General features: G+C 46.6%; 1 protein-coding gene across 3 annotated transcripts in view; it reads right to left on the bottom strand.

Annotated features, from left to right (window-relative positions):
• The window catches only part of TACC1 (transforming acidic coiled-coil containing protein 1), a gene marked incomplete at its 5' end in the record, with an annotated part of 79,377 nt that overhangs the window by 37,580 nt on the left and 18,417 nt on the right, over nt 1-23,380 (bottom strand). Inside the window, 2 exons of one of the 3 annotated variants that reach the window (XM_080928807.1) lie at nt 6,905-7,020; nt 7,971-8,134. The exons of 1 other annotated variant lie outside the window; for it this stretch is intronic. In XM_080928807.1, the coding sequence (XP_080784933.1) occupies nt 6,905-7,020; nt 7,971-8,134 (280 nt within the window). Of the gene's footprint in view, nt 1-6,904; nt 7,021-7,970; nt 8,135-23,380 lie in introns of those variants that run through there. One more of the 3 variants, XM_080928808.1, reaches the window with a different exon arrangement.

Below are 23,380 nucleotides of genomic sequence, written 5' to 3'. Positions count from 1 at the left end.
GAGAGCAAGCCCACACTGTTCAAACCCTTTCTTCTCACCTCTGAAATTAGCCAGGAGCTGAGGGCAAGTTTAGCTATTTTATGTTTTGTTTTGAACGGAGACAGGGCACCAGCTGCCCTGCCATTCTTCTGAGATAACTTTTAAGTTCTGACAGAGGCCCAGCTCTCAAGTAAGACTCTGGCCTGGTGGTACCTGCCTATGATCCCAGCACTTAAGGCAGGATGATCACAGGTTTGGGGACAGCCTGGGCAACACAGAGAGACCCTGTTTCAAAATACACACCAATGTGTGCATACACAACCTAAAGCTTTGGATGTTAAAACAAAAAGGGGGGTGGGGAGGTAAGTCCACTTGATAACAGACAAAACTGGTCCCAAGGTTAAAGAAAGCATTTCAAGTCTCTGGAACAGCATTTTATGCTATTTCATTGAAAACAGAGACCCAACGGGCTGGAGAGATGGCTCAGCAGTTAAGAGCACTGGCTGCTCTTCCAGAGGTCCTGAGTTCAATTCCAAGCACCCACATGGTGGCTCACAATCATCTGTAATGGGATCTGATGCCCTCTTCTGGTGTGTCTAAAGAGAACAACAATATACTCATATAAAGGAAATAAATAAATCTTTTTTAAAAAGAAAGAAAAAGAGTCCCAAGAGAACAGAGGTAGGCTGGGGGCAGAATTCTGTGGAAGACTATTCAGTATGCACTGTGTCCCTAGGTTCTAGCCCAAACACAATCCATCACTTAACTAAAGATCAGAACTCCCCTCTGAAGGCCATACTCTAAGGAAAAGAAGAGGGCTGGCCAGAAATTGCCTGCCTAGCAGCAAACCTAGGCCTTCGCCAGGGAAGCAAGAACAATAATGTCTAAGTTCTTCCTCTCAGTAACAAGGTACCCATCAGGACTGGAGCCATCCTGATCTAACAGGAGAGCACATTCCAAGCAGAGCAGAGATCCTCTACCCCAGACAGAGGTCAGAAAGCCCTCAGCACTGGGCTACACTACCTCAGCAGGAAGAGCAAAGGCAGGAAGACACGTGCTAACAGATGGGGTTGCCATGCAGAGACCCAAAATTGTGGAACTTCAATCCATTGCTGCCAAACAGCCATAATGTGCAATCTCCTCAGAAATAATTACTGTAGGATTCAAAATACCAACTGCTTCCTTCATAAAGCAGCAACCACCCACACGACTGGGAAGCTGGAGCTGGTGAGAAAAGAGAAAAGAATGCTTAGCAAGAAGAGCCCCCCACCCCAGACATTAGGTGCATGAGGCACCTGGCCATGCTGGACCTAGGAAAGCCACACAGAAGAGACCTAAGGGAAGGAAGCTGGGAGAAGTTTGTGGATGTGGAAATTACACCCTCTGGCACAGTAAGAGCTTTGTTGTGATCAGCTCCAGCAAGCATGGAGTGCCCAGTGAGTCTTCACAGCACCAGGCTAACCTGTGTCACCAAGAGGGTACTGTGGAAGGCACAGTGTGACTTCTGAGACTCCCGACTTGCTTACTAGTGTGTGGCCCAGTCAGTCTGGGGATGAGGTGAAGCAGGGGGATGCCTCCCTGTGAGGATGATGACCCAACACAGCAGGCCCCACATGAGTGTCTGAGCTCCGCATGGGAGACCTCACACCATTATTTATGAGCCCTAATGTGTGAATTTCACATACGTTTTTAATACTACAAGTTTTTTTCAACCTCTACGCTTTGAGGTGAAATTTCCTTTTGTGTTTCACTGCCTGGACCTGGATTTGTAGAGCAGGCTGGCCTTGAACTCAGAGATCGGCCTGCCTTTGCTTCCCTTTGCTAGTGTTAAAGGCATGGGCTACCACTCTAGGCTCTGTCATTTAAAAATGTTAAATCCTTTCTCCCTGGAAGGCCAAAAACTAAAAAAGATAGGTGGCCTGGGTTCGGCCTTGAGCATGGTTTCTTATTTCTGGATCTAAATACAAAATTACGTCAGTCACTCCTCACATGAACACCAGCAATCCAGTTCAGCAGGTAAACTCCATTTCTGTTCCGGAATGCAATGGTATTCTAACATAAAAAATGAATACAGACGAGGTTAACTTGGTGTTCAAGGAGGCGAAGACTTCTGAATTAATTAACCTTCTTCTTTTCAATGAAAGGCAACTACCTTTAAATATCGGCATGACCCCCACCAAAGGGAGGGGTCCAAGCGACAAAGTAAATGTCTGCAAGGTTTTCTATTTCTTTCTTTTGTTACTGTTGTTGTTTTGACAGGGTTTCACTATGTAGCTTGGCTGGCCTTGAACTCATAAAGGTCTGCCTGCCTCTGCCTCCCCAGTGCTGGTGTACAGGGGTGTGCCACCATGCGAGGCCAGCTCTGAAATTTTATACACTGGAACAGCTGAACAAAACTGTGGCCACTAGCCCTGTGAACACCAGCCCTGTGAACACCAGCCCTGTGAACACCAGCCCTGTGAACACCAGCCCTGTGAACACCAGCCCTGTGAACACCAGCCCTGTGAACACTAGCCCTGTGAACACTAACCCTGTGAACACCAGCCTTGTGAACACTAACCCTGTGAACACTAGCCCTGTGAACACTAACCCTGTGAACACTAGCCCTGTGAACACTAACCCTGTGAACACTAGCCCTGTGAACACCAGCCCTGTGAACACTAACCCTGTGAACACTAGCCCTGTGATAGCCCGCTGCTATCAGGGAGCCCTTCTGAGTGAACACAAGCGAACAGGGGGCTGTGAGGGATGAAGATAAGGAGGCCGGCCGCTAAGCTCTTTCCCCAGAGGGAGTTTCTTCACCAACACACACCCCAGCAAAGACAAACCAAAACAAAGTAGCTCACCAGACAGTCAGATGGCTCCCCATGAAAAGGTACTTGCCATAAGTCAGGGATCTAAGTTCCATCCCTAGAACACACACACACACACACACACACACACACACACACACTATGGCATGTGTGCCTCTTCCCCACAGTAATGATAATAGTAATTTTTTTTAAATAAAAGCACTTTAAGGGCTGGAGAGATGGTTCAGTGGTTAGAGCACAGACTGCTCTTCCAGAGGTCCTGAGTTCAAACCACAGCAACCACATGGTGGCTCACAACCATCTGTAATGAGATATGATGCCCTCTTATGTCTGAAGACAGCTACAGGGTACTTATATAGAATAAATAAATAAATCTTTTTTTTTTTTAAAGCACTTCAAATGGCTGGGTGGGGTGGCACGCCCAGGCAGAGGCAGAAGAATCTCTGTGAGTTTGAGGCCAAGCGTGGCTACCTCTCCAGTGCAGATACAAAACACGGTGAGACCCTGTCTCAAAAACAGGTGAAGCCAGCTCAGACAGCAAATACTGAGCCACCAGCTGAAACTCTACAGCCTCTGGCTTTGTATTTTCAAGAAATATTTCCAGCTTAGTTTGAATTTATTATACATTCAGAACCAACTTTTTTTCTGTGAGTTTAAAAAAATAATCACAACCTTATATTTAATTCCTGGCATATAGCTATCATAAGAAGCCCAGTTACGAAACTTCTAAGTTCTTAAAACAGTTCCAATATAGAGCAAATCTGTATTTTCCTCTAAGTTTAGACAGGAAGCAGGAGACAGAGTGCAGTAAGGGACTAGGCTCCACGTGTGTGTGTGTGTGTGTGTGTGTGTGTGTGTGTGTGTGTGTGTGAGGGTAAGCAGGCACAAGGAAGACCAGCTCATTACAAGTCCCTTGAAGATGGCCCCACCCAATTTGCATTCGCTGTCTAACCATGTTACGGAACCACAGAAAGTCAAAAGCAGAATTAACTATTTGGGGGGGAAAAGTGAAACATCCAGTTCAGGAAATTAAAACCTCACAGGGAACCGACTTAAGAATTTTTGCTCAGTGAAACCGTCTCTCCAGCCAGACCTGAACTTTACTTGGATTCTCCAGACTTACTTTGTATCTGTGACAGCACAAACCACAAGCTGGACTGACTCCACAGGGTCCTTACAAGGCCAGACACTCACCAGACTTAGGAGCCATCCCAACGTCTAAAGACTGAGGGATGTTATAATATGCAGACTATACACCACCATTCTCCTCCCTAACGTCACACTCGATTGTGACCTACCCTGGAGAATGTTCCTGACCCAAGACTCTCTAAAAAAGCAAACATTTACACTGAATGAGAGACTGTGAGAGCCACAGAAACAAGAAGGACCAAACAATTGAGTGTCTGTGGCTGGGGCTGGGGCTGGGACTAGGGCTGGGGTTGGGAAGCCTAGGCCAATCCGGACCTCTATTCATTTTTCGAAGAATCTGGCCGATGAATTAGTCTAGCAGTCTGACAGCATGTTGGGGAAAGAAAGCTGAGGGTGATTCAAAGAGGCTTTTAAACAGCTACTTAACATACGTCTTACGGGCTTTATTTAAATCTGATGAGAAGGCCCACAAAGTAGTTCTTTCACACTTCTAGACCTCCCTCCCAATCTGCCAGTCTGGAGAGAAGAAAGGAAAGCTATGGGGACAAGCAGCATCTTCACCACAGGAAGTACCACTGCGTGACTTTGTCGCGCACCTCTCTGCAATGGGTCAGTCCATGTGAACAGACAGCCCTTAATTCAGAAGCAGAACCAGCCCAAAGCAGTGAAGGTGTTGCTCCAATCTCAGGGGACACGCAAGGCATGGAGATCTCAATTTCTAGTGAGAAACAAACTGAAAAAAAACACCTGATGGTTTTCTAGAAAATCTAACTCCTCTGTGACTCAACTTGCCCAGGCAACAACCTGCAAAGAACTAAGCTAAGCCATAGGGGTAAGAGAATCTGTAAGTCCAAAGCTTGCTCTACACTGCACGTTCCAGGATAGCCATGGCTACAGGGTTAAAGCCCTGTCTCAATAACAACAACAACAACAACAACAACAACGTCAAATCCTTGTCAGAATGAGTTGAACTGTGTCCCCAAGAAGATATGTTCAAAATCGTAATTTACCAGGAATGGGCACTTACTCAGAGCTGTCTCTAGAAGTTGTATTGCAGTTAAAATAAGGTTATTAGGGCTGGAGGGATGGCTCAGTGGTTAGAGCACTGGCTGCTCTTCCAGAGGTCCTGAGTTCAATTCCCAGCACCCACACGGTGGCTCACAACCACCTGTAATGGGATCTGATGCCCTCTTCTGGTGTTTCTGAAGACAGCTACAGTGTACTTATATAACTAAAATAACTTTTTGAAAAAAGAGTCATTTAAAAAAAAAAAAGAGGCCATTAGAGTATTAAAGTGAATGACTGATATCTCAAGCATTGCCATATGAAGACAGACTTACAGGGAAAACCCTCCATGTGTTAAGGCCCAGGGGCGTTAGGCTGCTGCCAGCCAAACACCAAGGACTGTTGATGACCAGCCCAAGTTAGAATAGACAAGAAGCCAGTCTTTCCTGAGTCTAAGAAGGAACACTTCAGACGTCTCCGGAACTAGGAATGGGAATGAACTCCTTGTCCTGAGCCGCTCAGTTATGGCGCTGTTTGGATACCCCACAGCTGCTCGGGAGCTCACTCAGAACATCCGGTGGCCCTTCCTCTCCCCTTGCTGACTTCAGCTCCTATTACCAGCAGCCTGGTCATTCCACTTGGGCACACTGGCCTCTTGGCCTGCTCCTCCAGAACACATGAGTCTCCACACCCCAGGGCCTCCCCACTTACAGGATGCTTCTTTGCAGACACTGTTCCCTTAGCTGGAAAGATTCTCTTCCCAATAATACACACAAGTTTTGTTTCCTGACGTCTCCCCTTAGAAATCTGTACAAGTCAGCTCCTCAACGTGCTCCCCCTACTAACTTCCGTGCTCCCCTTACTAACTTCCAGCATTTCCTAGCCAGGCCCATAGGCTGTGCCCCTCCCACCCCTGCCCATTGTTCTCCATAGTACTTAACAGAACCCAACAGATATTTTACTTTTAACCCTTAAAAGGTTCACATCTGTGGTGGTTTGTATCTGTTTGGCTCAGGGAATGGCACACTATTAGGAGGTGTGGCCTTGGTGAAAGGCGTGTCACTGTGGGGGTGGGCTTTGAGACCCTCCTCCTAATTACTCGGGAGCCAGTCTTCTCCTAACCTTCAGATGAAGATGTAGAACTCTCAGCTCCTCCTGCACCATGCCTGCCTGGATGCTGCCATGCTTCCCACCTTGATTATAATGGACTAAACCTCTAAACCTGTAGGCCAGCCCCAATTAAATGTTGTCCTTTGTAAGAGTTGCCTTGGTCATGTGTCCCTGTGTTCACAACAATGAAACCCTGACTAAGACAACTTCCTGGACTATCTGAGATCCTGTCTTTAAAAAAAAAAAAAAAAAAAGTGTGACAAAGAAAAATATCTCCTTTTAGTGGACCAGAGACATTGAGAACCAAAGGGCAGGTACTCGGTTGGGCTGGGGGCTGGGAAGGACAGTATGTGTACTTGGTTAGACTAAAGAGCTCCCCGCTGGTTCTTTGTGGCAGAGAAAGGCAAGCAATTTTAAAACTGCCTAAGATTCCTAACTCAAAAATCAACTCTTACCTATAATTTTGTGTCTAGCCACACCCTTGTGGAAAACTAGTCTCTGAAATCTTTGAGGCCAAATCTAAAACATAACCAGCCCAGTCACTGCCACGTTTTTACTTCTTCAGGGTTCAGAAGGAAGTCTTCACAGCAGTGGTTGGAAATCTCTATCATCTCAGACTCCAAAAGCACAATCTCTGGATCAAAATGTTTATTTTACAAAATGAAAAGGAAAGGGCCTTCCAAATCAGCAAGAACTTTAGGGTACCTCTGTCTGAAGTAGTCCTCACGGCGCACACATAACACCTCTTTTTATGTCCTTGCTTTTCCTTTTTTTTTTTTTTTTTTTTTTTTTTTTTTTTTTTTTGCTTAAATTAAAACCAAAGAGGTAGGAAATTCAAGTGTTGTTACCTTGGGATTTGGCCTCGGGTTCTGCCAATCCTAGTGATGAATCGCAAGAATCCTTGAGAGGTGATCTGATTGGAGTTTCAGCTTCTGGAGTCTCAAAATTACCTTCAGAATCCGAGCTGCCAAGGGGGAAAAACGAGGCATTACCACAGTCAACGGTATTTCCAACTGCCTTTAAAACGTACTTAGTCACCAAAGTTTAAGTACAGCGTAACTTTACAACCAGCCAATCCTCAACCCTGCCAGAGAAAGGCTGCAGCATTTTCAGCGATGCCAGCATCCTAGCTCCCTGAAATTTCTTTCCTCTGGAGCTTCTCACCAGAACCACTTGGGTTTTTTGTTTGGTTGGTTTGGTTTTGATTTTTTGTTTTGTTTTGTTTTTTTGAGGTCATCTCTGCCTTTCACGACCAGGGGGGAAAAAACAAAACAAAACTTCCCAATCAACTCCTTTCCTCACCATACCCTTTTCCAGGGGCATATAAGACCGCCCCACCCCCAAACTAAGTCAATTCTAGCTAGGCCGTTTCCCTTGGTAGGCCTCTACCTGTCTGAAAGTCGCTAGAGACTGAAAATGCCATCACCTGCCTTCCACAATCACACGTGTGACAGCTCAGCAGAGACCACCATTTCTCACCAGCTGCCAGGGGCCTGTCATCACGCGATCCTCTTTTACCAACGCTGCGTTTTAGGACACTGCGGGGCCAAGAAGGGCGGAGGAGCGATTTTTTTGCCCACAAGGGAAAAGCTCCAAATCCCACCTGGCCTTATGAACTGACACTACCCGGTGTGGCTGCGTCGGAGCCGGGGTGTCGACGCTTAGAGACAGCGATTCAGGCAAACCGGGATGCGGAGACTGCGGATACGGGGCTGGGTTCAGAAAGCTCACAGCAAAGACAGAGGACGAAAAAGCACACGGGCTGACAGAACATCCCGAACTTTCGGGTACACAGCGGGGACCCCGCTGCGGGCAGGACGCAGCAGAGCCCGGAACACGGTTGCGCGCACACAGCATGACCGCGGTGGGAGGATGGCCCGCGCCTGCATCTCGGCTGGGATGCGGTGTACTTGCCTGAAACTCAGGGATTTGGTCTCGGCTTTCGAGTCCTCTTCCTCCTCCGGGTCGCCTTCGGGACCTCCGGCTTCGTCCTCTCCCGCGCCCGAACCGCGCACCGCGGACCACGTCCACTTGGCCCACTGCACGGGCGACAGGATCTGCCAGGGACTGAACGCCATGACCCCTACGGTGAGGGGGAACGGCGGCCTCTTCCTTCAAAATGGAGGGGCCTTGACAGGCGCCGGCAATGTCGCCAGCGACCCGCGGATGTGGCTCAACGAGCGCCGTCGGGCCGGGCGCAGCGCTTCCTCCCACGGCCCCGCAGCGCCGCTCGCCCCCGCTCCTCGGGGCAGCCGCGCCGAAGCTCGCCCCCGCGCGCGCCCGCCCGCCTCTCCCGCCCGCTTCTCCCCCAGCCCTGCTTCGCGCCGCCGGGTTCTGGGGTCCGCGCCCGCCTGAAGCAGCCGCGGAGCCGCGCCCCTGGAGCCGCCCCCTCGGACGGAACTACTGGCACGGCGCGCGGGGGCGGCCGCTTGGAAGCGCGCTCCCCCCGCCGCGCTGGTCGCGCCCGGCCTTGGGTAGGGGCTGCTCGACCGCGCTCGCCCTCCCCGCGGGACCGCGCCTGCAGCGCGCCGCGCGCCGCCGACGTCCATTTCGGAGCTTGTGCGCGCCGCGGCGCCGTTCTTCTTCCCCTTTTATCTGTGCTTCCTGCCGCTAGGACTTAATAGCATGGCTGACGCTGCACTGCACAGAAGTTAAGCCCCTTATTTAAAACACACACACACACACACACACGCACACTTACAAAAAAAAAAAAAGAAGAAGAAGAAGAAGACACTCGGAACCTCTGAAGAGTGTGGTACCCGCTCCATGACACTGGTCATCTCCATCCTTGTTACTCCCAGGATTTGGAAGGCTCCCAGGCAAGACAAGAATTGAAGATGCTTGCCCGCACCAAACCACACTCATGGGGGCCTCCGGAGTGGCCTGACCTGGAATAGATGCAAAATTGTCCCTTGACAAGACAGCCTGGGCGATTTCTCGTCATCCTTTCTTTTCATAACTTTAAGCTTTTTTTTCCAGATAATTCCCGAGTCCTTGGTTTGCCTCTTCAGCACAGAGCCAGCAGGCCTGGTGACAGCAGTTTCTAAATAAGGCTTTTATCTTTGACGGCAAAGAGATTTTTTTTTCCCCTTTATCTTTGAAGGATTCCACTAAGAGACTGCCCCAGGCCCTCTCTCCCAGTGAATCCATTTTCTCCAAAGCCAAGTTTAAGACTATTCATCCGTGTGTTTCCTGTAGTACTGACATTTCTCAGAGTCTTGGAGAATTTTATGATGTGGCTATAATTCCCACAATGAGTGTGCCTCCAAAATTCGGGACAAGGTCAGGCTAAATTTTGCAGGATGCTGATGATCTCCCCTGAAAGGAGTTGGCACCACGTGCGCTGCAGATGAATCACCAGTGCTTTATACACTCCATAACAAAGACAAGCAAACACGTAAGATAAGGCTTGGCAGGTATCCTACCATAATAATAATTTTTTAAAAGGCAATAGGATGCTTTAGAATCGATTACTGCTTCTTGCCTGAGATACACGTGACTGTCAAGAGCGTTGAAAGACTTTAAAAAAAAAATGTGAGCAGGAGTCATTTTGATTTAGGTCTACAAGAAATACGCCAACACTATCCAACAGTCGTTGTCTTGGGTTTATGACCGAGTAAGTCTTCAGATTAGAGATCCCTTAGATTCCTGGGTTTGACACAAGTATCTGTAGCTTGAAAGTAACACCCACGGAAGCCGGTACCTGGTCTTGATCATTCTTCCTCCTCAAGAGTGCTATCCTCTTTTTCCTCTTCCCCATCCTTGGTGTGCCTTACATAGCTGGTTAGGACTAAACTTTCTGTCTGTCCCTCTGCCTGGCTAATCCTGTTTCCCTAGCCACCATCAGCAGAGATCCAGACAAAACCTTTATATACCCAAGAACGCCTAAGAGATGGTAAAACCACAAATTCATACTGGGGATGTGCCTCTGGGCCCTGAATTCCATTCCTAGCCCAGAAGCAAGAGGAAGGGGAAGAAGGGGACAGTTGTGTCTAGACAGTCTAATAACGACCTTGAGAGACTGTCAAAGGGCAAACTTGGCAAACAATATTTAACTTACGTCGACCACTGCTCCTAATTCCAGAACTCTCTTGGCCTGCAGAGCTTTCTGTGTTCCTGAAATACGCCTCTTCTTCCATCTGAACCAAAAATTCCCCGCAAGACCTCTGGCCTTGGCTGGCCAAACTTCTCTTAGCATTCAGCTCAGTGACTAGTTCGGGAAACCAACTGGTCTCTCTGCTATTTCTACCCGTTTATACCTGAATATTCATACAGACCACTTAGTTCTAAAACTCAAAAGGTGCATTCTTGTAGTAATACCAAGACAACAGGCATAAGCCAAGACTGTCTTGGGATATAAGGTCACCCTACACTCAGCACAGCATGGGTAACATTTATTTACATCATGTTTACTTATATCGTGTTTACTTGTATGTATGTAGTCTACTTTTGCACCATATGATTCCTAAGGCCAGAGACATTTATAGTTTTTCTTGGTTCTTCCGAGACTTTAGACAAGAGCACACACTCAATAGGCATTCAATAAATTATAAAAATGAGCATACCATTTTCCACTTGTCTTTCCAAGTTTGGCTAAGCTCCTGGGGAAGCCTTGTCTTGACAGAACAAAAGAACAGAACCAGCTCCAGGGGTGGCCTGGAGTGATAAACCTGACTCCCTCCTGGCAGCAGCAGCTTGAGACAAGAGAACAGATGCCCAAGTTTCTAAAACACCTATCTTGTGCAAGTCTTGGGCTTCGAGTAGACAGCAACAAAGTGTCTCATTCTGTGGCCTTCGCTCACTGTTCCAGAAGTCCAGTAAGTCTCACGTGTCCATTTCCCTAAGGTTCTGGAACTGGCAGACCAATGCTGTCCTCGGCTTCAGGAGCAGAATGCAAATACCTAGCTAAGTGGCCAACTGAAACCCAGTTGTATTGAAAGTGATCTTAAGCTGGGAAACGGTCTTGATTATTCTTTTATATAGTTTTTATAGCTGTCTTTGGACATACCAGAAGAGGGCATCAGATCCAATTACAGATGGTTGTAATGTTGCTGGGATTTGAACTCAGGGCCTCTGGAGAGCAGGCAATGCTCTTAGCCACTGAGCCATCTCTCCAGCCCCCTTTATTCTTTTCCACTGCTTCTTGCCCTTCCCAGAGGCTGTGGGAAAAATGTAAAATATAACTCCCTGGGGCTGCGGCTGTGGATATAGCTGTGTGTCTAACAGGTACTTAGTACGGACAAAACTAAAAAACTCTACTGAAGCATTCCACACATGCGTGTTTTGCTGTAAATCAAAGCTACCAAAGTGTCTGTCATATGGGTCTCTCTTTGGTAGTAAAGGTTAAATAAATGGAGTAGAGGCTGGAGAGACGGCTCAGCAGTTGAAAGAACTAACTGATATTGCATGGGACCCAGTTTGAGTGCCTACCACCTACAAGGCAACTTATAACCATTCTGAACTCTAGCTTCAGGCCTCTGCTGGCCTACACCGGTACCAAGCATGCGCTCAAGGTATATAGACATAGGGGCAGGCAAAGCAGCCATAGACCAAAATAAATTTAAACATAAGCGAGGTAAATAAATTCTGACTGCCTAAAGACTCTGCTGGTCCTGATTCTTTTAGGCTCCACTAAGCCTCAGCATGCCTCTACTGGAGCTTCAGTCTTTGTTCTAGAATCTAGATTTAGGAGAATCTCCACCCTCATCTCTCACACCGGCCTGCCTTCAGCAAGAATCTTGTCAAGTAGGTTTAGCCGGAATCATCCTGTGTCCCCCAGAACTTCCTCTTAGCAGTTTTTCATTCACACCCTCCTCAGTGCAGATCCCTGCCTATAAATACTTAACTTGTCCTTGTATTTGGAGTTAAACCGGTCTCTCTCCACTTTTACAAAACCCTAGCCGAGTTGTGCCCCTCCCGGTCATGCCCCCACACAGGGATTCTTTGTATAATAGCCCTGGCTATCCTGGAACTCACTTTGTAGACCAGGCTGGCCTTGAACTCAAAGAGATCCTCCTGCCTCTGTTGGCATGAAGCACCAGGCCCAGCTCAAGAGTCAGCCCATCTTAAAAGAAGTCTTCCTTATTTAGTAAAAGTCCTGGTAGGTCTTTTAACAAGCAAACTGTTACTCAGTAGCATAGCCACTGTGAGACTGTCTATGAGGACAAAGTCAGAGAAGGTGGGGCCTCACTGTGATTAATCTTTCCACATACACAGACCTGCATAGAACTTGCTCGTGGACCAAGGACAGCAAACATAAGTGTCTTCTACCCTTTATGAAAGAACAAAGCTGGGAGCTCCAGCAGGGCCTGTTGCCAATCTTTCACGCAACACCCAAATCTTAGATTTTATAAGAAATCTTTCAGTATCGTGACTGTTCCCCCTCCCGTAAACTGTTGAAATCCCGAGCAGTTGAAGGACCAATCAACCCGAATAGGCCAAAAGGAGTACTCACACTTTGAAGTGAGGAAGCCATGACTCCATTTAGAAAGATCATTCTGGCATCTTGGAGGTTCGGATTAAAAGAAGTAAAGATGGGGAGACCAAAGAAATTGTATATTCTCTGCCCCAAAGCTGCCCAGGGAAGATAATGGCTTCTCTCACAGAGGCAAGATTCAAATCAGTGGTCACTTAGCTCTTTCACCCTACCTGTCTGGGAAGTTGTCAGAGTGGAAATGACCCCCATGCTCTGTGAACAGGACTGCAGAGGAAGAAACAGCAAGACCGGGCTGCTTTTAAAACAACAGCTAAAAGCAAAAGCACTTTTTGGCCACACCTGGACACAAGAAGGCATTTGCCTGAGATGACCGGAATGGGCAAGAGGCAGGGAAGGAGGGCAGCACAGCACAGGTGGACCCCCAGAGCTCACTGAGCAGCAGCCCAGCTCAGCTGAGTCACTGGGCTGCAGATGCTGCTGGAGACCCCGCCTCAGAAAGGAAACGGAAGCATGATGGAGGGAGAGCTGCGCTTCTCTGGCCGTCACACAGATGTGCAAGCAGGTGCAGGTGCATCTATGCACATCTGCACACACAGGAACATACACCGGGGAGAGAGACTGTGTGTGTGCGTGATACGTGTCTCAGTGAGGATCACTACTGCTGTGATGAAACACCATGACCAAGACAACCTGGGGAGGAAAGGGTTTATGAACCTTCCACTTCCATATCATTGGTCACCATCAAAGGAAGCCAGGACAGGAACCGGAACAAGGCAGGAACCTGGGAGCTGGAGGGGTGCTGCTGACTGGCTTGTTCCTCAGGGTTTACTCAGCCCCCTTTCTTATAGAACCCAGGGCCACCAGCCCAGGGATGGCACTACCCATAATGCACCAGGCCCACCCCATCAATCATCAGTTTAAAAATGCCCTACAGTCAGGTCTTCTGGAGGCATGATCTGAATTGAAGTACATCCTCTCTGATGACTCTAGCTTGTGTCAAGTGGACAGAAAACTAGCCAGTGCAAGATATTTATGCCAAACTAGGCATATCTTTATTCTTTGTATCAGTAGAAAGCACTGAAAAGGAGCCTGCAAGATGTAAGCATTATTATACAACCAAGGCATTACAACATGGGAAAGGAAGGTTGCTTAATAGAAGCATGGAGAATGCAGATTAGCGATGGAAAAGATCAGCATAAATGCTTACCCCAGAGTATATCAAAATATCAAAAGAAATTCCAGATGGATTCGATCGCTAAATAATGAAAAACCAAGCCATGGGGAGAGAGCCGTCTAGAAGCAACAGAATCTGTCAGCGCTCCGTAGGAAGGATGCCAGCCCAAGTTGGAAGTAATTAATGAAACCACAGACAAAATCAAAGCCCAGATTTATTGGGCTACATATGCAAAGTGTGGCTTGTAAATGTGTGTCTTCAAATCAAAAGGCAAACAGCAGGCTGGGCCACACCAAGGCTACTTGTGAAAACCTGTGAGATCACACAAATCTCAAGGGGGAACCTAACAGTTCCAACAAGCGGAACGATTGTAACTGCTTCCTAAGGGTCACACAACTGCCAAACACTTGACCTGAACTATTATCAGATTGGATCCTACCCTCTCAACCCACAGTCTAAGGGAGCAAGCCTTATCACAGATCTTCTTGGTTGGTTGGTTGGTTGGTTGGTTCTTTGGTTGGTTGGTTGGGTGGGCGGGTGGGTGGCTGGCTAGCTGTGCAATGCTAGAGATCGAATCTAACCCAAGACCTTATGATCAGGGAACTTTTATATCTGCATTGAAGACACAGTTGTAGTCCATACTGGCAAAAGAATCAGAATGTATATGTGTAAAGGCATCCTTTATTCTCCTTGTTTTAATTGTTCTCTCAGAAGCTTACTACCTCAGTCTGCTAACCTAGATGTAGTTCTGGAAGCTTCCAGCCACTGTACAATCTTCTCTAGCCCTAGAATGTTTTAAGCCTCTGAAACATACTGTTGAATAAGCTCACCCTTTTTAGTTCTTTCTAAATTCTTGTTGGCTGGTCAGCTCAACTGTCCTGGCTCAGAACTCTTCTCCTTGCTGACTGATTCAATCTGGCTTCTCACTCAGCCTCTGGCTTTTTGCTCTGCTTGGCCTCAAACTAACTCTGGCAAACTGTTCTAATCTTCTGACCCCTTTTCACTCTGTCTTCACCTGTGTCTAGCTGTTCTCTATCCACAACATGTCTATGTAAAACTCTCCAAGTAAAATCTCTCCTTTCTTCTCTCTCTCTCTCTCTCTCTCTCTGCAACATGTATATGTTATTGATTACTGTGTATACACTGTTCTGAGTTAAACCCCTAGCCCAGATGCCCCTTCAAAAATACAAGGTGGCTACGCACAAACTGACTTGACCAAGCAAACATCCACAGGAGAGGGAGGATTTAAGGGATGATTAAAAAAGACAACAATGAGACCAAAAGTCCTTGAGAACTGGACCAGAGGATTGAGTCTGAGCTGAATGATTGACTGCCTTTGTCCCTCCCACTTCTCCCTGAATAATCCGATGCCTGGAGATTAGAGGAAAACAGACCTTTAGGGTGTCAATCCACTGTCCTCTCAGATGTGAGTTCACCAAATAAAGGACAGTTTTTAAAAACCAATTCTGTGACTGTAGATGGTTTAAGATTTAAGAGAATTTGTTGTTCTTACAGAGGCTCTGTTTGAGTCCCAGCACCCACACGGCAGCTTACAACCATCTGCAACTCCAGTTCCTAGGGGATCTTTTGACTTTCTTTCAGGCACACACACACACACACACACACAAACACACACAGTGCCCATACATATATGCAACCAAATCATTCATACACATTAAATAAAACAATCATTGAAAAGTTGATTCCCTTCTCTGCAAGTGGAAGGAGTTATATGTTCCAGTATTTCGGTTATGTTTGAGCATTATTATCAATTATTTGTAGAGAATGTAAAGAGAACCAAGAGAAAAGTTAATTGGCTACCCTTACAACCTCCAGAGCAGGGAATTTGAAAGAACCTGAAGCTAAATGTGTGTGTGTGTGTGTGTGTGTGTGTGTGTGTGTTTCTCTCCTCCTCATCCCCACATGTGGCCAAGTTCAATCCAGGAGTAGTGTGTCAGACCAATTAAACTTTCTAAATTTTCAGCCAAGCCTGGTGGATCTCTATCTGTAATCTCAGCACTTGGAAGGCTGAGGCAGGAGGATTCCCATGAGCCTGGGTTTCACAGTGAATTCCAAGACAGCCTGGGCTACAGGAGAAAACCTGGTAAATAAATAAACATTAAAAGGTTTTATTTTTGGGCTGGTAGTTAAGACACCATCTGTTCTTCCAGAGGTCCTGAGTTTAATTCCCAGCATCACATGGTGGCTCACAACTGTCTGTGGATCTGACGTTCTCTTCTGGCCCGCAGGTGTATATATATGCAGATAGTGCAGTCATATACTTAAAACAAATAAAATCTAAAGAAAAAGTTTCATTTTCCAATTTGGAAGAAGAAGGTACCTCTAAGTCGTAGAATACATACCTAGCACAGTTGAGGTTTAGCACAGGGGAAGAAAGAAAGAAAGGAAGGAAGGAAGGAAGGAAGGAAGGAAGGAAGGAAGGAAGAAAGAAAGAAAGAAAGAAAGAAAGAAAGAAAGAAAGAAAGAAAGAAAAGAGAAAAAAAGGAGAGAAGAAAAGAAAGGGTCATTGGTAGCACGCTGCAACTGGGGAGGTCCCTCTGGTGCTCTGTGGAGCCAATGATAGTCTGATGCAGTCAACTGCTTGGTGACCAAAGTGTGAACCCTCATTCCAAAGACACGTTTGACTCATGACCCAAGATGCCTCTCAAAAAATTCCCTCCTTCCCCAGGCAAGATTCACCCCAGGAACTCCTACGGATGCAAAGGTTAGTCCTCAAAGACAAAAATTCAGGCCAGGGTGTAAGAGTTGTGTGGGAGATACTAAAAGGTCCATCTTCACGTGACCTCAAATGATCCTTTCTCTGTAACCGAAATACCAGGAGGAGGGGTAGGCGGGATCTTAGAGGCCAGCATGGGCTTTGCAGCAAGGCTGTCTAAATGCACAGAGATAAAGGAAAATCAGAAAGTTCTCATGAGCACTGGGTCAGGACTCCACTGAGGACTAAGAACGGCCCACGATAGTTGAAGTTTGAGATGTTTTAGCTTCACAGTAAATTCAACTTGTCTTGGGAAAAAGGAGATACTCGTGGCTCCTGAGTGGGACAAAATGACTTCAAGTCGGTAAGTAGAAATATAGATTTATTGAGGGAGGGAGGGAGGGAGGATCATGCTGACCTCCTCCGCCTTCTCAAAGGAAATGAAAAATGTTAGCTGCCGGAAACGCAATAAAATTGTCAAACAATATCTCCTTCACAGACCATGAAACACAAACCCCCAACTCCACCCCTACTGTACCAACTGTAAACACACATATACAAGTTTAATTGTGAAGACAAAGGGGAAGACTTCAGCCTGTGTGTCTTGCACAGGCTCATACTTTGAAGACCACCATGCCTCTGCTCCAAGGTTATCATGGATAACCCTTGTACACTCAGACAAAGTTTTCCGCAGCAGCTGAATGTGGCCTGTGACTCAGCTCTGGCTAGAGGCCATGCCTCTGTGCTGGTTAGGTTTTTGACAACTAGATGCAATAAAGAGTCATCTAGGAAGCAGTCAAGTGAGAATTGCCTCCATCAGATTGGCCTATAGACAAAGCTTTGGGTCATCTTCTTGATTGACAACTCATGTGGGAGGGCCCAGTCTACTGCGGCAGATGGCCCTGGGCTGTATATAAAAGCAAAGAGAGCAAGACACAGGGAGCAAACCAGTAAGCAGCATTCTTCTATTGCTTCTGATTCAGTTCTGACTCCAGGTTCCTGCTTTTAACTTTCTATCCTGACTTCCCTCAGTGATGGGACTTGGAACCTGTAAGCCACATAAACAGTTTTCTCTCCAAGTTGTTTTTGGTGAGCCTTTTATCACAGTGACAGACACCTAATGCACACAGCCTTTGAAAGAAAAAAAAAAAATCTCTTTGGGGCATGATGGCAAGCTCACCTTTAATTTCCAGCCCTCAGGAAGCAGAGACAGGCGGATCTCCGAGTTTGAGGCCAGCCTGGTCTACAGAGTTCCAGGATAGCCAAGGCTACCCTATCTTAAAGAGGGAGAAGGGGAGGGAGAGAGAATCTCTCTGACTGTCTTTGTAGATGGTGAGCAGACCTCTGTTGTGTGAGTGAAGATTGCACATAGGAGAGAGAAACAGTCACTAACCAGACAGGTGGAGAGCTCAGCCAGGCCAACTCCCTGAAGCAGAACAGCCCACAGCCCTTGGGGATTGTTCTCTGAGACATACCTCTGGATCCCAGCAGCACAGGCCCCTCGGAGGCACACCAGTGTCTAAGTTTCCATATCAAGTCCTCAGTCATGAGACAAATCTACCACCTGGACCCTGATCATTCCCCAGACAAGACTGAGAGGAGCTCTGTGTGACAAATTCCTGAAAGACTGGTTGAAAAGAGTTTGGTCTACAGAAACTGGTGGCCAATCAGAACTTCAATACCACTAAGAGACTGGAATGTTGCAGGTCCAGGGGCTAATTTGCCTTATCTTGGGTTAAATTCCTTGCCCTTCTCTCTCTCAGAACTAACATTTTATGACAAATAGATAAAAGCCTCTTTGGAATCTATTAACTTGGCAGACCAGTAGCTTCCACAGACCCAAAAGCCAAGAATGTCATCCGATAAGCTGCCACCCCTCCACCCCATCCCCACAGACCCTCCTCTATGAAATATCCACCAGTGTGTTTTAAAGTTGCTTAGGTTTATTACTTTCTTTGTTCTGGAAAACTGTAAAATTTCATGGAACTGTTTCCACATGGGAGGATGAAATTTGGGGTAACCGAAGACTGTGCCCCCGCCCCCCCACCATGCTCACTCAAAAATGCTCCAGAATAAACCAAAGAGCTATAATCCTCTGAGGTAAAAGCTATTTGTCAGCTGAAAATGGAACGGCGAGGGTGGCTCTGGGTGCCAGGTATGGATCTGACGGGCGAGGAGTCAATATTCAGGTATCACTTAAGGCCAAGACTTACAGGTAGAATGGATTTGGATCCTGATTAATCAATATTAATGTCTTTGGGGAGACGCCCTTGAAACAATATGACTTTGTAAGTCTGGAAAATACTAACTGATAAATACGAACGTCTGCCTGATGCCACAGATAAAAAGACAAGCTGAGTTCTGTAAATTAACTGCCGTTGTTGTTTGGTTTTGACATTGGCTAATGTTAATGAGGATTCTCAGTCTTCAGTACTGAAAACATTTTGTTCTTTTTTGTGGTGCGAAGGACTGAACAGTAAAGCATGCTGGGAGGCAAGCACTCTGACCTCTGACCCAAGCCCCCGCATTCAAAGTATTTTTTTAATGCTGTTTTCTTAGTTTTCTTTTGCTTTTTAAGACAAGACAGCTCTGGCTGTCCTGGAACTCACTTTGTACACTTTGTAGACCAGACTGGCCTCAAATTTAAAGATCTCCCAAGTGCTGGGATTTCTAGCCACCACACCAGACTAGAAACAATTTTCTTAGGAACTTAAAATTAGTTGAATTTTTTTTTTTTTTTTTGCTGTATTTTCTTATGAAATGCCATAAGTAAACTTGTTCCTGATCTAATAACATGATGGGCATTTTTATATCCTTCGACCACAGCCTAGAGAGCCACCAAGTAGAATGTTTGTGTGTTTGTTTTTTGTTCTAGAGACTGAACTAAGCGCTCCTCGCCCTGCCAGTGACTACAGCCCCAGCCAGAATGACTTGTGTCTATACTATATACTAAATGTTCATGTATCTCGGAAGGCAGACTTTGGCATTAGGTTAGGAAACTCAGCGGGGGATGGGTGTCCTCTATGAGAGACCCTGGAGCCCTCCCCTACTCTGTCATGAGGGCACACTGGAAGAAGATGGCTTTCTGATCCAGAAGAGGAGCTAGTCAACCCCCAGTCTGTTAGCACACTGACCTGGGACTAAACCCTCCAGAGCCTGGGGAGTCTGCTTTCTGCTGGTTAGAAACACCTGGTTCATGAGAGGGTTGAGGCAGCTCAGACAGGTTAATATAACCCCTGACTCCTAAACTAAGCATGTACCCCAGATCTCATAGGGGCAAAGATCACTGTGCTCAGTGGCCTCAAATTCACCCAAAGACATTAAAGAATTAAAGCGAGTTACTAAAGCGTGCGCAGCTAAGAGTCACACACACCTACCGGGGAATTGTGAATAGATACCAGCAGAACTTTCTCCCCACCTCAAGGATGCTCAGTGTTTGTAACAGAGAGTCAACACCCATCCACCCATCCCCATTTCCCCCATCCTACAGAAAGCTAGCTGAATCACTTTACAAGGCAAAGAATTCTTTTCTTCAGGGTTTCTCGGTGTTGTACTGGCTGCCCCAGAATTCCATCTGTAGACCAGGCTGGACCGGAACTACCTCTGCCTTCCGAGTGCTGGAATCCAAGGCATGCATGCGCCTTTGTAGCCACGTCCAGCCAGCAAGAACTCTTCTCTATACAAATAATGTTCTTTGTTCCAGAAGTTACTACCCTCCCTGCTCCCTCCCCCAGCGCTGAAGAGCAAACACAGGACCTTGTGCATTCTAGGCAAGCGCTCTTAGCTACATCCCCAGCCTTTGGTTTTCTCAGACTACCGTAGCTCAAGCTAGCCCCAGCCCCGCCACCTTCCCGCCACCCTTTCCTGTGTGCTGGGATCATAGGTATGCACCACTGCGCGGGACTTAAAAGTGCATTTTAATAACTGAATTTCAGGAGTCACCATATATACAGATGGACCTTCGTTCCTTTATTGCAAATGTTATAAATCACAGGATTCTGCAGGCCTATGCTATGCTCTGCTGATTGAAACAGACCCCAATTCTATAGGAAAGCAAATAATACAGATGAAACTTGTAAGTCGTCCTGTGTGAAATACATTAAGGTAACAGTATTTCCCACACAGACCACTGTGCCCCAAGAGGCTGAGTGGGAAATGGGGAGCCCCAGTCCTCATTTAGGCACAGCTGAGGCAAATCCAGGAACAGGAGGGGTGGAGCTATTAATGCAGTCAAGGAGAGAAGAGGCAGTCATTGCCCAACTGAGCTCAGTATCTTCAAAGGCCTGTGTGCTAAAGGCCTGGTCACCGGCCTGCAGCTCTCCTAGGAGGTGACAGGGCCTTTAGGAGATGAGCCTAAAAGAAAGAAATCAGGATATTGGGGATGCCTTGGAGGAGACAGTGGGACCTTGGTCCTCTCTTGCTTCCCTTTGCATCCCATTGCCCTGAGGAGACTGGGCCACCTCTATCAGGGATTCTACCATGATGCCTCAATGGAGCTAACGTGGACCACAACTTCTGAAACTACAAGCCAAATAACCAGCTTTCCCCCTAAAATCTTAATCTAACCAGCTGAGAAGTAGACCACTACCACAATTTACAGCTGATTTTGAAGCAAGCTTTAATGAAATACTGGCTGGATGGCCTCTGCCCTGGTTTTTCTCTGGGTTTCCAGAAAACGGCTACAAGTCACATTTTTCAGGGGCAAACCCCACAATTCACCCAATTTCCCATCAGGTCCAATCAGGGACAAGCAAACATCCGTCCAATCAGGGACAAACAAATATCCGTCCAATCAGGGACAAACAAACATCCGTCCAATCAGGGACAAGCAAACATCCGTCCAATCAGGGACAAACAAACATCCTGGTGCATTTCTGGCCCACACCCCTCACCCACATGCAACCACCCGCATTCCCTACAGATGGGTCAAACAAACAGGGCAAACAACTTAATTTTAACAGCAAACAGAACTCTTAACCTACAAGGTATACTTTTCCTGTGTTGGTCTCACGACGGTTGTTTATCTGACTGAGGCAGGAGGATTGTTATAAGTTCAAGAGCAGCCTGGGCTATGTAGTGAGTTCCAGGACAGCCTAGGCTTAGGATCACTGCCTTCGAAAAAGTAAAATTATCAGTGCTAGGGAATGGAAAAGTAAGAAAGTGAGGGAGAGCCGCCTGCCTTTGAGAAATGGTCCCTCTAAAGTAACAGTAACCAATAGGCCCTGTTCTTATCTTTTCCAAAAATAGTTTTTATTTATTTTTTTATAATATTTGGGACATGGTTGATATTTATTTATTTAATGTATGTGAGTACACTGTTGCTGTCTTCAGACACATCAGAAGAGGGCATCAGATCTCATTACAGATAGTTGTGAGCCACCATATGGTTGGTGGGAATTGAACTCAGGACCTCTGGAAGAGCAGTCAGTGCTCTTAACCACTGAGCCATCTCTCCAGCCCCCAAAATTACTTTTTAATGTCTGCGATCAACTTATCTGAAGTTCCTTTTTAAACTTGTAATCTGTACTTCCTAACAGAAGTTAGCTCTGGCCACAGGAGTCTTGTCAATCTGGTCCTATCTGCCCAACACACACACACACGCACGCACGCACGCACGCACGCACGCACGCACGCACATGCATGTGTGCACATATACACACAAACTTACACAGAAATGGGACTGAAACGTGCATGATGTCTCCAGCAAAGACAGTCACTACCGTCTACACCTCCTGTTTTCAGTGTTCTGCTCTGCAGATGAGGGAGAGGAACCAGGATGAACGTGCCTCCAGGCAGAGCCAAGTGCTTTTCCTTTGTAACACCCCTTGTGTGCCCAACTGGATGCTCATGGGAGTCAGGATGTATTAATGGGTTCTCTGTTATAAATGAAACCCTGATGAACAAACTTATGCAAACACATCCTTTTTACATATGCATCCTTTTTACATATATATGATTTCTTAGCACAAGCTGTTAAGTAAGACTAGAGTATCAAGTCACACATATTTTACGTTTGATATACATAGTCAACTGCCCTTGAGAAAGTTAGACTTAACAAAGATTAAGAAACAAGGTTTATTAAAAGGCACTGACTTGGGTTGCTGAGACGGTTCAGAGGTTAAGAACACTGACTGCTCTTCCAGAGGTTCTGAGTTCAAGTCCCAGCAACTGCCACCCATAAAGGGATCTGATACCCTCTTGTGGCAAGTAGGTGTACATGTGGACAGAGCACTCATTTAAATAATAAATATGTAAATAAATACATTTTTAAAAAAGGTTTTCAAAAAAGTACTGACTCTTCATTGGGGCCCCGCAGATGTCCAGTGGGCATTTAAAGGCAGGACAAAGCTTGGCTTCTCCAATTGTTGTGTATCTACTTTACCAACTTAAACTTTGTGTCAGATCCCTGCTCAGTGCCACATGTAGGTATGCTCACCATTTAAGCAGTATCTGTCTAAAAACTGGTAACACGGGGCTGAGTAACCCTAAGCTTACCTAACCTAGCTCACGTCCCTTCGAGAAGCGGCCAACTGCCGGCTCGTATAATGTCTTGTTCCAGACCTATGAATTGGTGTCTGAATGTCACCAGTCATCACTGTAACCTTCCAGAAACAGCAAAGCCTTGCCCGCAGATCACCCCATGACCAGGCTATCCCCAACACCAACAATGAGCAACTGCTTCAGGTTGGAAACTGAGGCTGCTCCACGAAGTGGAAACAATCATCTTACCATAGGAAACAGATTGCCCCCTTCTCTAGAACCAACTCACAGAATCAGAACAAGAGACCCCTCAGCCAGATCACTGTTTGACCAAGACTGTCTAAGTGATTAAACTCTCACCCCTGCCCCAGCCCCTCCTCTTACACACGAGGCTTATACTCTACCCTAAGACGGGCTAAGATGCTACCACCCGCCGCCCCGCAACCCCTGTTGTTTTGCTAACAGTCTGGTAACTTGAATGACCTCCACAGGATCACATCTTTGAGTAGTCTCCAGCC

The sequence above is a fragment of the Micromys minutus genome (assembly GCF_963924665.1).
Source record: "Micromys minutus genome assembly, chromosome: 14".
Lineage (NCBI taxonomy): Eukaryota > Metazoa > Chordata > Mammalia > Rodentia > Muridae > Micromys > Micromys minutus.
Note: the sequence above shows the minus strand (reverse complement) of the source record. Positions and strands in the feature narration are given on the sequence as shown.